The following is a 12,634-nucleotide window of genomic DNA, read 5'->3' on the forward strand; positions in this document are numbered from 1 at the left end:
AATGGACCACGTCCTGGAGGTCATTGCATTCCACTTTTCCTGCAACATGTTTGACTTTGAAGACTAACTATAAGTGGTTAGCAATTTTGAAGCGCCCGATTGGCAAAAGTCTGGAACGTTCCTGCCTGGCAGTACAAACTATTTTTTAGCTTCCAAAGTACACTATTTGGCCTTCGAGAAAACGCTTTGCCTCTGCTTACCTATGATTTATGTTTTTTTGCATAGGGCTAACGCCTTGGCCAAGGGGAGGGTATCACGTGGCCCATAGGGATGCTGCTGTTGTTTGGACAGCGTACTTGGGTTTTCAGTGGGGTGCACAAATAGGTGACACACACTTGGAGAGGGACCATTCCAAGGAGAAGAGCACCCATGATGCAGATCTACCATCTATAGGCTAAGGAATGGGGTCTGCTGACTAAGCCCAGAGCTCTTCTATTATATAATAATACTTCTTCTTAGCAAGGGGAGGGAGGCTAGGCACTATAGTCCTTTCTCCATTGTCTTTCTATGATGACATCTCCCTTCATGATTTAAGGACTGACTGCTATGCTGACGATATTTGTACTATTCATTTTTCGGCTTGTTGTGGCACATATACTGCATGTTGGGGCACATTGGTTAAAATAAATATTGTCAACTGTTTCGTGTCTCCGTCAGATCTTATTGTGGACAAGTACAAGAGAGTGAGCGAAAGGGTGTGTATTGTAACCGCAATTCCTGAGCGATCTGGGAGTGTTGAGTTCTGGGGTGTCTAATCATTTGTTTCTCTGTGAATGAGTAGGAGAGCAAGTGCGACACTATAGCTAGTCGGTCCTGGGTTTGTGGGTACTAAGGTGGTAGGAAGACTCAGTCCCTATACACCAAGGACCCATTTTCTGTGCATAGGTCTGTATTTGTGTAGAATCCCAGCAACAAGATAATCTGATTATGAAATTACATTTTATTGTCAAATTTAATCCCTAAGTTTTATGCAACAGCGGCTTGGGTGTCTGGTGAAGGTACCCCTATAGGCCAATGGACATCTTAAGTTTAAAAGAAGATTATGTCCAACACTGAGCACCTCTGTCTTCTCCGTGTTGCATTTCAAACGGTTGCATGTCAGCCATTGAAAAACCACTGAGAGACAGGGCTGGATGACATCTGAATTGATGGAGACCCCTTTGTTAAAAGCAAAGAGAATCTGGGTGTCATCAGCATAAGAAATTATCTTAGCCTCAAATGATTCCACCACCTTGTCTACGGGGAGCAAGAAGATGTTAAACATAGTGGGACTGAGTGCAGAACGCTGAGGGACTCGACTGACACCCTTCCACCGGTAGAAGAATAAGGGAGTAGCCAAAACCCCTAACTCCTGTCCGCAAGAAAGGACTTAAGCCAGTTCTAGGCATTATCTCTAATGCCAATCTCACCACGGCGTTCAAACAGCCTGTGATGTGGGACCGTGTTGAATGTTGCTGACAGGTCCAACAATACCAGAACTTCCCTGCCGCCTGCAACAATGGTACATCTAGCACAATCCGACACCTCAACCAAGCAAGTCTCAGTACTATGCCTAGGTCTAAATCCTGATTGGGGTGAGGAGGGAAGGTGACATTGGAGACCACCATATGGGACACAGACGCATTCTACATTTGGAGAGATGGAAACCATGGTGCACAATGGGAATATCTAAGTTAAGTGACTTACCTGACACATAGGATCCTTGCTTTCGAGGAACTCCAGTATCAATATGACCTTAGAGATAGCCAAAGATTTCAATACATAAAATAAAACATGAGCTCGCAAGACACAGCGATAAACTTCAGGATGTAGCTGAGGAAACGCCACAGGAATGCAGACTCATTGCAGCCCCTTTGCACAAACACACAGTATCCTATATGAAGAAGTTACTTACCTTCAGTAACACCTTATTTCGTAGAGACTCTATCTAGCCACAGATTCCTTACCTTAGAATATTCTTAGAGCAAAATGTAGGATGCAAAGCAGTCAGTATGCAATAACAAAGATTGCTCTGTGACCCAACTAGCAAAGCATTACGGCTTATACTATGGAAGCAAGGACTACCAACAGCAAACCAAAAGAACAGTGGTGGCAGAGGACAAGTGACTTTTACTAAAGTGGCCCTATTTTACACTAATGCTTAATACGTATAGAGATGCACATTTAGGTTTGTCTGTCACTTATCGAAATGTACAGGCTTTAATTTTATCTCATCGAGACAGTTGCGTCAAAGTTCTAAGTATGCAAGGTAGACATCTATAAAGAAAGGATACTTCAGCAATTTAAGAGAGTGAAGGCATCCTGGAGAACCAAAGGAAAGTGTGAATGAACAGCAGACAATTAGTCACCTTTACGCCCAGTATTTCTGCAGAATACTGCTTCCTACTGCAGGAACCAGCCAATCAAGTACGTTTATTTAATCTCATGAAATTACAGCTAATATTTTCACCATTTCTCAGTACATTTTGTAAATTTTCAAAATTCTCCTACCCTCTTTTTCCATGCTTAAAGGTTTTCTCTCACCTGTTAAGCACTTTGCATAACCCACAGATAAAACCTTCAACAATACTGACAACCAAAACTCACTCCATGCCTTGTGCGGTCTGTCGTGCAATGTCTATGAGTTTAATCATCTCAAATTTGGTCTCTATGATGTGTAGATGGTGATACAGACTGGAGCCCTCGCACCACTGAGTAACAATAGCTAGCTGAGGTTTCGTAGAATATCCCATGAAAAGTAAAATATTCACATGTCGTGTTTTCCTGTGGAAGAAACAGAAGAGAAACTCACATCTGTGAACTATATAATTAAACATTCTCAAGTATGTTTCTATATGGAAAAGTGCTCCCTAGGAGCGATATTACATACAAGACAGTAATTAGTGGGGTATGAAGTTGCAAGCCAAATAATTTGTAGCGCATCATTTCTTTTTAATTATAAGTAGCTAAGCACAGTGAATAATTACCAGTAGCATAAATGCAATTTGAAACAGCATGATGAACTATTCTCAATGCTGTGATGGGCTGCTAAGGTCAAAAGGAAGCCCCTATCCAGTCACTTGCTCTGAGCCTCAGGCCTTAACAGACATTGCTCATTGGACCACCCAAGACTTGGATTGGCTAGCAGCCGGGTGACACCCATCATGGGCCTGCCCTTCTCAGCACCTACGAAGGCTGCAGACGGCCTTTCACCCACTTCTTACTCCAGGATGTCCCGCCAGGGGACATTCAGTTACCAATGGTGTTCGCAAGAGGTTGCTTGCCCTCCAAAGAACAGGGCAGGTAATAGGAGTCAGGACAGTTGTAGGTAAATCTGAAAATTCTGGTCATTACCCAAGGGCTGGAATTTCCTGAGTTTCTATACCAGCACATGCATAAAGAATGGGTTACTTACCTGTATCTGCAGTTGTCCAGTAATGGTATCTTTCATAGATTCACATGCCTGAATCATTCCCCGTCGTCGAGATGGGGAGTCCCCGGTACATAAATAAAGTAATGTTCCATTAGATATATATAGTAATAGGCCAAGGGCCTCACATTAGAAACATCTCCATGTCCTTTTGTAAAAAGGACCAAACTCTAGAGAAGAGCCAATCAGCTATCACACCCACTGGAACCCACCTGGAAGAAGCTCTAGTCCCTCAGATTTTTGGAAGCACAGTGCTAAGAAGGTGTACCACTGAGAGAACTAGGAGAGCCCTTCCAGGGAAGGCAGGAGGGTTGCATGTGAATCTATGAAAGATACCAATACTGGATAACTGCAGTTACAGGTAAGTAACGCATTCTTTATCCATTATTAGGGTATCTTTCATAGATTCACATGCCTGAATCAGAGTAGTAAGCAATGATAAGCACAATTTGGATGGTACAGCATATATAAATTCACCAGAAAATAACATATAAATGTAAAACATAGAAAGTACCAAAGGTCAACCAAAGAAACCATTATGGAACACAATAGAGAAATGTGCGTATAAAAGAAAGGATGGAGGGATGAAAAAAGGGCTCACCTCTAGCGAAATAGATGACGAAACACCACCTGTCCCACTGCAGCATCCTTCATGAGTTTCGTATCCAAGCAGTAATGCTTGGTAAAAGTATGCGGCGTCTTCCATGTTGCCGCTCTGCAAATGTCAGTGATAGGGACACCCGCAAAGAGTGCCATGGAAGTAGACCTCGCCCTGGTGGAATGGGCTCGAACCGTGAAACGCAAAGGGTGGCCTGCTTGCTGGTGACAGAAAGTAATAGCTCCAGAAATTCAACGAGAGATACTTTGTTTAGTCAGTGGAAGACCCTTCCTAGGTCGACTGTAAGCCACAAAGAGTTGGTTGGATTTGCATAACGATTTTGTCCTGTGAAGCTAGAATTTAAGGCAGCGTTTAAGGTCTAGAGAGTGTAGAGTTCTTTTTGCCGCTGTTTGAGGATTCGGAAAAAAGGTCCGTAAGACTATAGGTTCATTAAGGTGAAAGTCGGACAGGACTTTGGGCACAAACTTCGGATTAGTCCGCAGTATGACCCTGTCATGTTTGAACTGAAGAAAAGGGTCTTGAACTGAGAATGCATGGAGCTCACTTACACGCCTGGCAGAGGTAAGGGCTAGAAGGAGTGCCGTCTTCCAAGAAAGATACTTAAGATCAGCTCTGTGTATCGGCTCAAAAGGGTGTTTCATAAGCGGAGCAAGAACTGTGTTGAGCTGCCAAGTTGGAGGCAGAGACTTCACTGGAGGAAAAGTCCTGAATAGGCCTTTGAGAAATTGTTTAATCAACCTACTAGACCAAAGAGAAGGGCCTGAAGAAGATCTTCTGAAACGGGATATTGCTGCTAGATTAACTGTAATAGAGGCGTGAGCAAGACCTGAAGTTGCCAGGTGAAGAAGGTAAGGTAGTATTTGTTCTGGGGAAGACGAAAGAGGGTGTATTTTCGCTGACTTACACCAGATGCAGAACCTCTTCCATTTTAAGGAATATGTCTTGTTAGTACTGTCGGCTCGAGCCCGAGCCAGAACCGCCCTGCAGTCTGGAGGAATGTCTACGCCATGAAACTCTCAGAACTCAGGAGCTAAGCCGATAACTTGAGAGATGCAGGACTTGTTCCCGGTTCATTGTGAGGAGAGAGGGAAACTGTTTCAAAGAGATCGGCGGATCCAGAGAAAGAAGACGGAGCTCCGTGAACCAATGCTGGCGCGGCCACGCCGGAGCTATTAGGATTAGCGTGCAGGGTTCTGTCTTCATTTTCCTGAGGACCCTGGGAATCAGGTGAATCAGTGGAAAAGCATATGCAAAGACGTTGAACCATGCGATCGAAAATGCATTCCCTAGAGATCCCCGTTGGGGATGCCAGCTTGCGAAGTTTTGGCATTTGGCGTTCTGCTTGGTAGCAAATAGGTCCAAGAGAGGAGTACCCCATTGGGAGAATATGCGGTCGAGAGTCCGCTGGTTCAACTTCCATTTGTGGCATGTTGTTTGTTGCCTGCTTAGAGAATCGGCCAGTACGTTGTCTGTTCCTGGAACATATTGCGCTCGAAGAGAAATGTTGTGATGGAGTAACCAGTTCCAGATTTTTTGAGATTCGTGAGATAGTGTCAGTGAACGTGTCCCTCCCTGCTTGTTCAGGTAGTGCATCGTCGTAGTATTGTCCGTCCGGACTAGCACTAGAGAACCTTTGATCCTAGGAAGGAACGCCAGGAGAGCCAGATAGACAACTCGTAGCTCGAGGAGGTTTATGTGAAGCTTCGTTCGGCAGGAGACCACTTCCCGCTGATTCGAAGATCTTGGAGGAAAGCTCCCCAACCCTCCAGGGACGCATCTGTTGTGATGACCTGTGGAGAAGCTTGGAGCAAGAAAGGCAGGCCTTGAGAAAGATTCCGTGGCCGAGTCCACCACTGCAGAGCAGTGACCATCTGAGGGGTCACTTGAATGACATCGTCGAAGGATCCTTCGGATTTAATCCATTGAGCCGACAGTGCTTCTTGGAGAGGGCGCATGTGGAGGCGACAGTAAGGAACAAGCAGAATACAGGATGACATCATTCCGAGAAGGGATTTGAAAAGGCGTAATGAGAGAGACTTCTTGGATTTTATGTGATTTGCCAAATGAAGAAGTTTGTTCCGTCGCTCTTGTGATGGGAAAGCCTTTTTCAGGGTTGTGTCAAGAGTAGTCCCCAGAAAGGTTATCCGCTGAGAAGGCTGGAGAACGGACTTGTCCTGATTGAGAGTGAGTTCTAGGTGACTGAAAAGCTGCAGACAGGTGTCGGAAGACCTGGTCGCGCCGTCCAGAGAAGGAGCCTTGACGAGCCAGTCGTTGAGGTAGGGAAAAACCTGATGGTGTTGCTGCCTGAGATATGCAGCCACCGGAGAGAGGCATTTCGTAAAAATGCGTGGGGCTGACTTGAGTCCGACTCCGTTTACGGTGTGGGAGGCATGATTCCAACATGTTTGATAGCAAACATGACATGGTTTGTTACAGCCAGTTTAGAGATGGTCATTGCGTAATGCCTTCAGGATTGAAAGGCCTGCCTTAGGGGAGACTTAGAGGTTTTAAGTATAGTGACCTTGGATATAGGGAAACCTATATCTGTCGTAAGTGATGCACCACCAGCTTAAACAGACTGCTATGGCAGGCCTCGAGTCACAATTTGAGTGGTCTCTGATGGGTGACATAATACATGCTTCAGCCCATGATAGACCCCTGGTGTACCAATGCCCTGGGTACGTTTAGGACCATATACTAGGGACTTACCATGGTACACCAGTAGCAAATCTGGAGTGTACCGCAGTACTCACCATGTCTAATTTAGGGAGGAAGCACAGAAATTGGGGTATTCGTTAGCAGGATCCCAGTCAGATTAGTCAGAAAAACATAATGACACCAGCTAAAAGTGGGGGTGACCAATAAAGCAGATCCTACTTACCTACACCGAATATCCGAATATCCTGGACTCATTGGAACAGAGAGAAGGCCCTGGACAGTACTGTACCCAGGACATCCCCAATGAATAACGCTTCTGTGAAGAAGCCAGGTTTGACTCCGGCTTGTTCACTGTGAATCTCAATGATGTTGGAAGGTTCATCATAGTGTGGAGGTGCTCTATGACTGACCTTAGCTAGTCTGCTTTCGACAGACAGACTTTTGAGGTAGAGGAAAACTGGTATTTCTGACTTCCGAAGGTGCGCAGCAACCACCTCCATCACTTGCATGAACACTCAAGGAGCTCTGGTTAGGTCAAAGGGGATGCTCCTTGGCTGCTTTGAACAGAGGATGAAATCTGTGGGACTCCAGGACAGGTTCATGAAAATGAACGTGCTGCAGGTCCAAGGACACCATCCAGTCACTCAAATCCAGGGAAGACAGGATCCGTGCTAGCATGAGCCTTTTGAAATTGTCCTTTCATGGCATGGCATTCAGAGGGCAAAGATTTTAGATGGTCTGAATGCCCCCTTCCGTCTTCAGCATGAGAAAATAGTGAAAGTAGCAACCCTCCTCTATTTTCTGGTCCAAAACTCTTTCAATGAGGCTTCGGGAAAGTAAAACGTGCACCTCTTGCAATAGAATGGACAGGTGATTCTCTGAGAGTGGCTCTGATGTGGAGAGAAGATTCAGTTGAGGAAAATAAAGGGGAGGATATGTAGGCTTGCTGCCTGAACTACTGAACCTTGGAACTGGGGAACCAGGTTCAAATCCTGTCGTTTGCTCAATATCTTATAATTCAAATCACAACCTCCCTGTGCATAAAAAAATGATTTAAAGTAAAGTGCAATGTCTGGTTGTCATGTAAAACGCTAATGCCCCTTGGCCAAATTGCGCTACATAAACCTGCCAAAAAAGGGCAGGCTGATCTATCTGAAGGACCAAAACAGTTGGACATTAAGGATCGCTAGCCCTAGAGAAAGTTCTAGATCCTGCCTTCCACGGGGAGTTGTGTACAAGTTAAAGCAGCTTGGTGGCTGTTGCCGTAGGGAAAGGGGACTGGGAAGACTGGTGCCCTTGGTGACGTGCAGTGTGCCTGCCAGATCCATATCAAAAGGACCTTTGTGACTGCAGCAGAAGCTGGGAAGATGAAGGTTGCCTATACGACAGCCCCCTTGAGTAGACTTCGAATTTCCTAAATTGATTAGGAAACAGTTTGGCAGGGGTCAAATGACTCAAGGAGTGTGCCATGGCCCTACTTTCTTAAAAACGTTTCACCTCTTTTCTTGCTGGACAAGCGTAAAACATCGAAAGGCATAGCCATGGAAGAGGTTTGTATGACTCCAGAAAATCCTGTGGAGTGCATTCATGCATTGAGGCAGAGCAACACATTAGTGCCAAGCACCCTTCTAGGCTGAAATTCTAGAACCTCAAATTAACTTATATTAATGGACTGTTTCTGTACAACTTCAACATAAAGAACATCGTTTGGTTTTGTATATATACTGGACATCAAATAGTAAATGTGCATATATAAAAATCAATACAAAACAATGAATTTTTATTCCATTATTCAGATATGACTTTTGAAAAATCACATTAACTATTAATTTGTAACCCTTGCTGTGTATTTGCATCTTGCTTGTTTGTAGCTTGTACATTTCTAAGTTTAGGTGCTCTAACCTAGTCAGATGCATCCACAACTGATGGTTTAACCGCAACAATTTGACAGGGTATTTATTAATGGATAGTGGGGAAGAGTAAATAGCCCATTTTCCTTCCTTAAGTTAAAAAAAGAGGAGCTGTTCCCTTTAAGAAGAGCAGTATGATGGCTTCTGAGAAATGGAAGGTAGGCATGGGCTTCCCCATAGTGCTGAGCAGTTACGTTGCAGTGACTACAATGAAGGTAGACCATGGGTCTTAGATTTCACAGCGGTGTTCTCACTGTCCTCAACGTTCATAAAGAGTGTGAAGAGATGTAAATCATGTTCTAAGCACACAAGTAGGTGAGCTACTCACATTTCTCTTGGGAGATAGTAGGAATTTTTGGATAGTGCTTTTTTAATAATTTTGAAGAACAAGTAACTTACCTTCGGTAACGATGTACCTGGTAGAGACATATGTTAGTTGTAGATTCCTTACCTTAGAATTTCTATCTGGTTCCAGAGATTGTTTTTCAGCAGTACCCCTCCGCGTCTTTAAGTGTTGTTGGTCCATTCCGCATCCGTCGTCGGCGTTGTTGATGACGGGATGACGTTGCAGGACCTACATAGACTCCACCCATGTGGGCGCTGACGTCAGTTCTTAACACGACTTTCTACACCAGAAGCACAGAGCCATAAAAGACACTGACCACTGGTGCGTCAAAACTAGGGCCCGTTAGGGAAGCCCCTAGCCCTAGAAATCAAATTCTCAGTGCGGCGAGGATGGCCAAGCGGTAAGGAATCTACAACTAACATATGTCTCTACCAGATACATCGTTACCGAAGGTAAGTAACTTGTTCATCTGATAGAGACTATTTGTTAGTTGTAGATTCCTTACCTTAGAATGGATACTCCAGCAATATCATCCCCAGAGGATGGTCTCAAACTAGAAAGTCCTTGAGAACGAACGAGCATGGTACCCACCCCTCTGGACTTGGATATCCAGACGGAGCTTTTTCCTCCGCTGTATGCTATCTGTTGCCAGTCTCTTTCTTTGGCACGTGTTCCAAAGTGTTGGAAATTAGCAGTGGTCTCACCTTTGTTGAAGAAGGAAACTTTGGATCCCACCTGTCCAGCGAATTATAGACCTATATCGCTGCTTCCTTTTCCCATTAAGATCTTAGAGAAACTGGTTACTAAACATCTGTCCAGTTTCCTGGAGACCAACTGCTGCTTGGACGCGTCTCAATTTGGCTTCAGACCAGCACATGGCACGGAATCGGCCCTGGTGACCGTGTTGGACGATCTTCGTTCGCGGGCCGACATTGGGCGAGCGGCCTTTTTAGTGCTGCTCGACATGTCGGCCGCTTTTGACACGGTCAACCATGACATCTTGGTCAAAAGACTTGAGGATGCAGGGGTGAAGGGTTCGGCTCGCGATTGGCTGTTTTCTTATTTGGGAGACAGACGCCAGGTAGTGGCCTTGCCACCATTCCAGTCAGAGATTAAAACAGTTGAGCAGGGCGTACCGCAAGGGTCTGCCATCAGCCCTATACTGTTTAATCTTTATCTTCGCCCTCTGGTGAGCTTGGTTAAATCATTTGGCATCTCGGTTATTAACTATGCCGATGATACGCAGCTCATCTTTTCCATCGAGGGCAAAGACGCAGTGTCGCTGGAGACTTTCCATCAATGCATGGCGTCAACTGCGGACTGGTTGAGGCAGAATTCTCTGCAGTTTAACAGCTCTAAAACAGAGGTTCTACACTGCTCACTGGACCACATCCCTCGGCCACTGCCTCCTGATTTTTGGCCTGCCTCCTTCCAGGAAGTTCCTTCTGCAGCAGTATCTGCCAGGAACCTGGGCGTTGTGTTTAGGCCTGATCTTCAACTGGATCTTTTTGTAAATAAAACCGTGTCCACCTGCATGATGCTGCTACGCATGCTGTGGAAGATTCTTCCGCTGCTGCCGGCCCACGTTCGCCCAGAAGTGGTTCGCGGTACCATCTTGTGTAGGTTAGACTACTGCAACGCACTACTTCTGGGAGCTCCAAATAAATTGCTGGCCAAGCTACAACGCGTGCAGAATATGGCAGCCAAGCTAGCCCTGTCCCGTCGTCGATCTGACTCTTCATCTACGGCGCTAGCCGATCTTCACTGGCTACCAGTTTCACAGCGAGTCATCTTTAAGGCGCTTTGTTTGGTGTTTAAGGGACTTCATGGGCAAGGACCTGCTCCATTGCAGGAGCTGTTCCAGTGGTATGTGCCCACTCGCTCCCTCAGGTCACTGTCAGCACATCTTGTGGTAGTCCCAAAGGTATTGAGGGCTCGTATGGGCGGCCGAGCCTTTGGTTTCGTGGCGGCCAAACATTGGAATTCTCTCCCTTTATTGTTGAGAAGCTCTGGGGAGTTTCCCTCTTTTAAGAAAGAATTAAAAACGTTTCTCTTCCCTAGGTCTGCTTAATTTCACCTGACTGCTATGTGTGGTGTTGGTATAATTGTCTAAAGCGCCAGGATACCCTTCGGGTGACAGTATGCGCTATACAAATATGCCATACAATACAATACAATACAATACATTAGTGTCTGGTAAACATGTGCAAGGATGCCCACGTTGCGGCCTGACAGACGTCAAGGATTAGAACTCCACGTGCTAATGCCGCCGTTGCTCTGGTGCAATGAGCACGCAACTCAAAAGGCCGGTACTTTTTCGCCAAAGCATAGCATAGTTTGATGCAGAGGACAACCCACTGAGAGATGGTCTGTTTTTTAACCGCCCTACCTTTCTTGGCACCCACATAGCCAATGAAGAGTTGATCATCTACCCAGAAGTCTTTTGTGTGATTATGATAAAAACACAATGCAAGTTGTGGGTCCAGACGGTGGAGTCTCTCCTCCTCCTTGGAGAGATGTGGGGTGGATAAAAGGTGGTCAAAATGATAGATAACCCACCATTTGAAAAGGTGTGACAACCTTAGGAAGGAAGGTCCGAAGCACTACTTTATCCAGATAGAAAAGGGGGCTTAGAAGATAAAGCATGCAGCTCGCTCAACCTGCGAGCATAGGTGAAGGCAACAAGAAAGGAAGTTTAGAGAGTCAGCAACATGAGGGGACAGTTATGAAGAGGGTCGAAGGGAGCACACACAAGAAATCTGTTAATGATAGGAGACTTGAATAAAGAAGGCTGATCTGGCAGCCGAAGAAAAGCAGAGACGGCTGTAAGATATGTTTTAAGAGTGCCCAAGGCAGAAACCTGCTGGGCCAAAGAAAGTATAAGAGAACCTCTGAAAGATGAGCAGAAAGGTGCTGTGCACCATGCCACAAATGTTTATCATCTACGGGTGTATACCGTTGTGGTGGAGGGGTGTCTGGCTGGCAAGATAATAGCACACACTTCAATTGGAAGGTCGAAAGCAATCAACCGCCACTGCTCAAGGGGTGGAGACTGGACAAGTTCGGGTAAAGAACCCTCCCCTGCTGCTGCGACAGAAAGTCTTCCCAGAGGGACAATCTGATCAGAGGTTTGATGGCCATGCTCAGAAGGTCTAGGTACCAGACTCTTCGAGCCCAGTCCAGAGCTACAAGAATGACTTGAACCAGGTTGCGCTTGATCTACTTGAGCACTCTGGGAAGAAGTGGTACGGGCAGAAAAAGGCATACAGGAGGCCGAAGCTTCACTTGTGATGAGAAGCGTCACTGTGCGAGCACTGCCTTGGAAACTCCAACGTGCAAAACTGCTGACATTGCACGTTCTCTTTGGAGGCAAACAGATCCAACCAAGGCTCTCTCCAATGCTGAAAGAGACCTTGCACCACCTCTGGATGAAGTCACCATTTGTGATCGACTAGGCACCGACTGCTGTGTTTGCCCACCCTGGTGTTCAGGGCACCCGCCAGGTGTTGAACCACCAGGGTTATGGCCTGATGTCCCAGACACGTCCAGAGGTGGAGAGGCTCTTGACAAAGGGTCCACGACCCCACCCACGCCCTGTTTGTTGCAGTACCACATGGCGGTGGTGTTGTCGGTAAACACCTCCACCACTTTCCCCCTGAGAGGGGGAAGGAATTCTTCCAGTGCCAGTCTGA

At 45.9% G+C, this 12,634-nt stretch overlaps 1 protein-coding gene across 3 annotated transcripts in view; it reads right to left on the reverse strand.

Moving 5' to 3' along the window:
• Positions 1 to 12,634, reverse strand: part of BRAF (B-Raf proto-oncogene, serine/threonine kinase) — an 803,995-nt gene that overhangs the window by 272,098 nt on the left and 519,263 nt on the right. For all 3 annotated transcript variants that reach the window (XM_085651927.1, XM_085651928.1, XM_085651929.1), the window contains one exon: positions 2,587 to 2,763. In XM_085651927.1, coding sequence (XP_085508053.1) covers positions 2,587 to 2,763 — 177 coding nt within the window. The remainder of the gene's footprint in view (positions 1 to 2,586; positions 2,764 to 12,634) is intronic.

The sequence above is a fragment of the Triturus cristatus genome, chromosome 4_1, assembly GCF_964204655.1.
Source record: "Triturus cristatus chromosome 4_1, aTriCri1.1, whole genome shotgun sequence".
In the NCBI taxonomy this organism is placed as follows: Eukaryota; Metazoa; Chordata; class Amphibia; order Caudata; family Salamandridae; genus Triturus; species Triturus cristatus.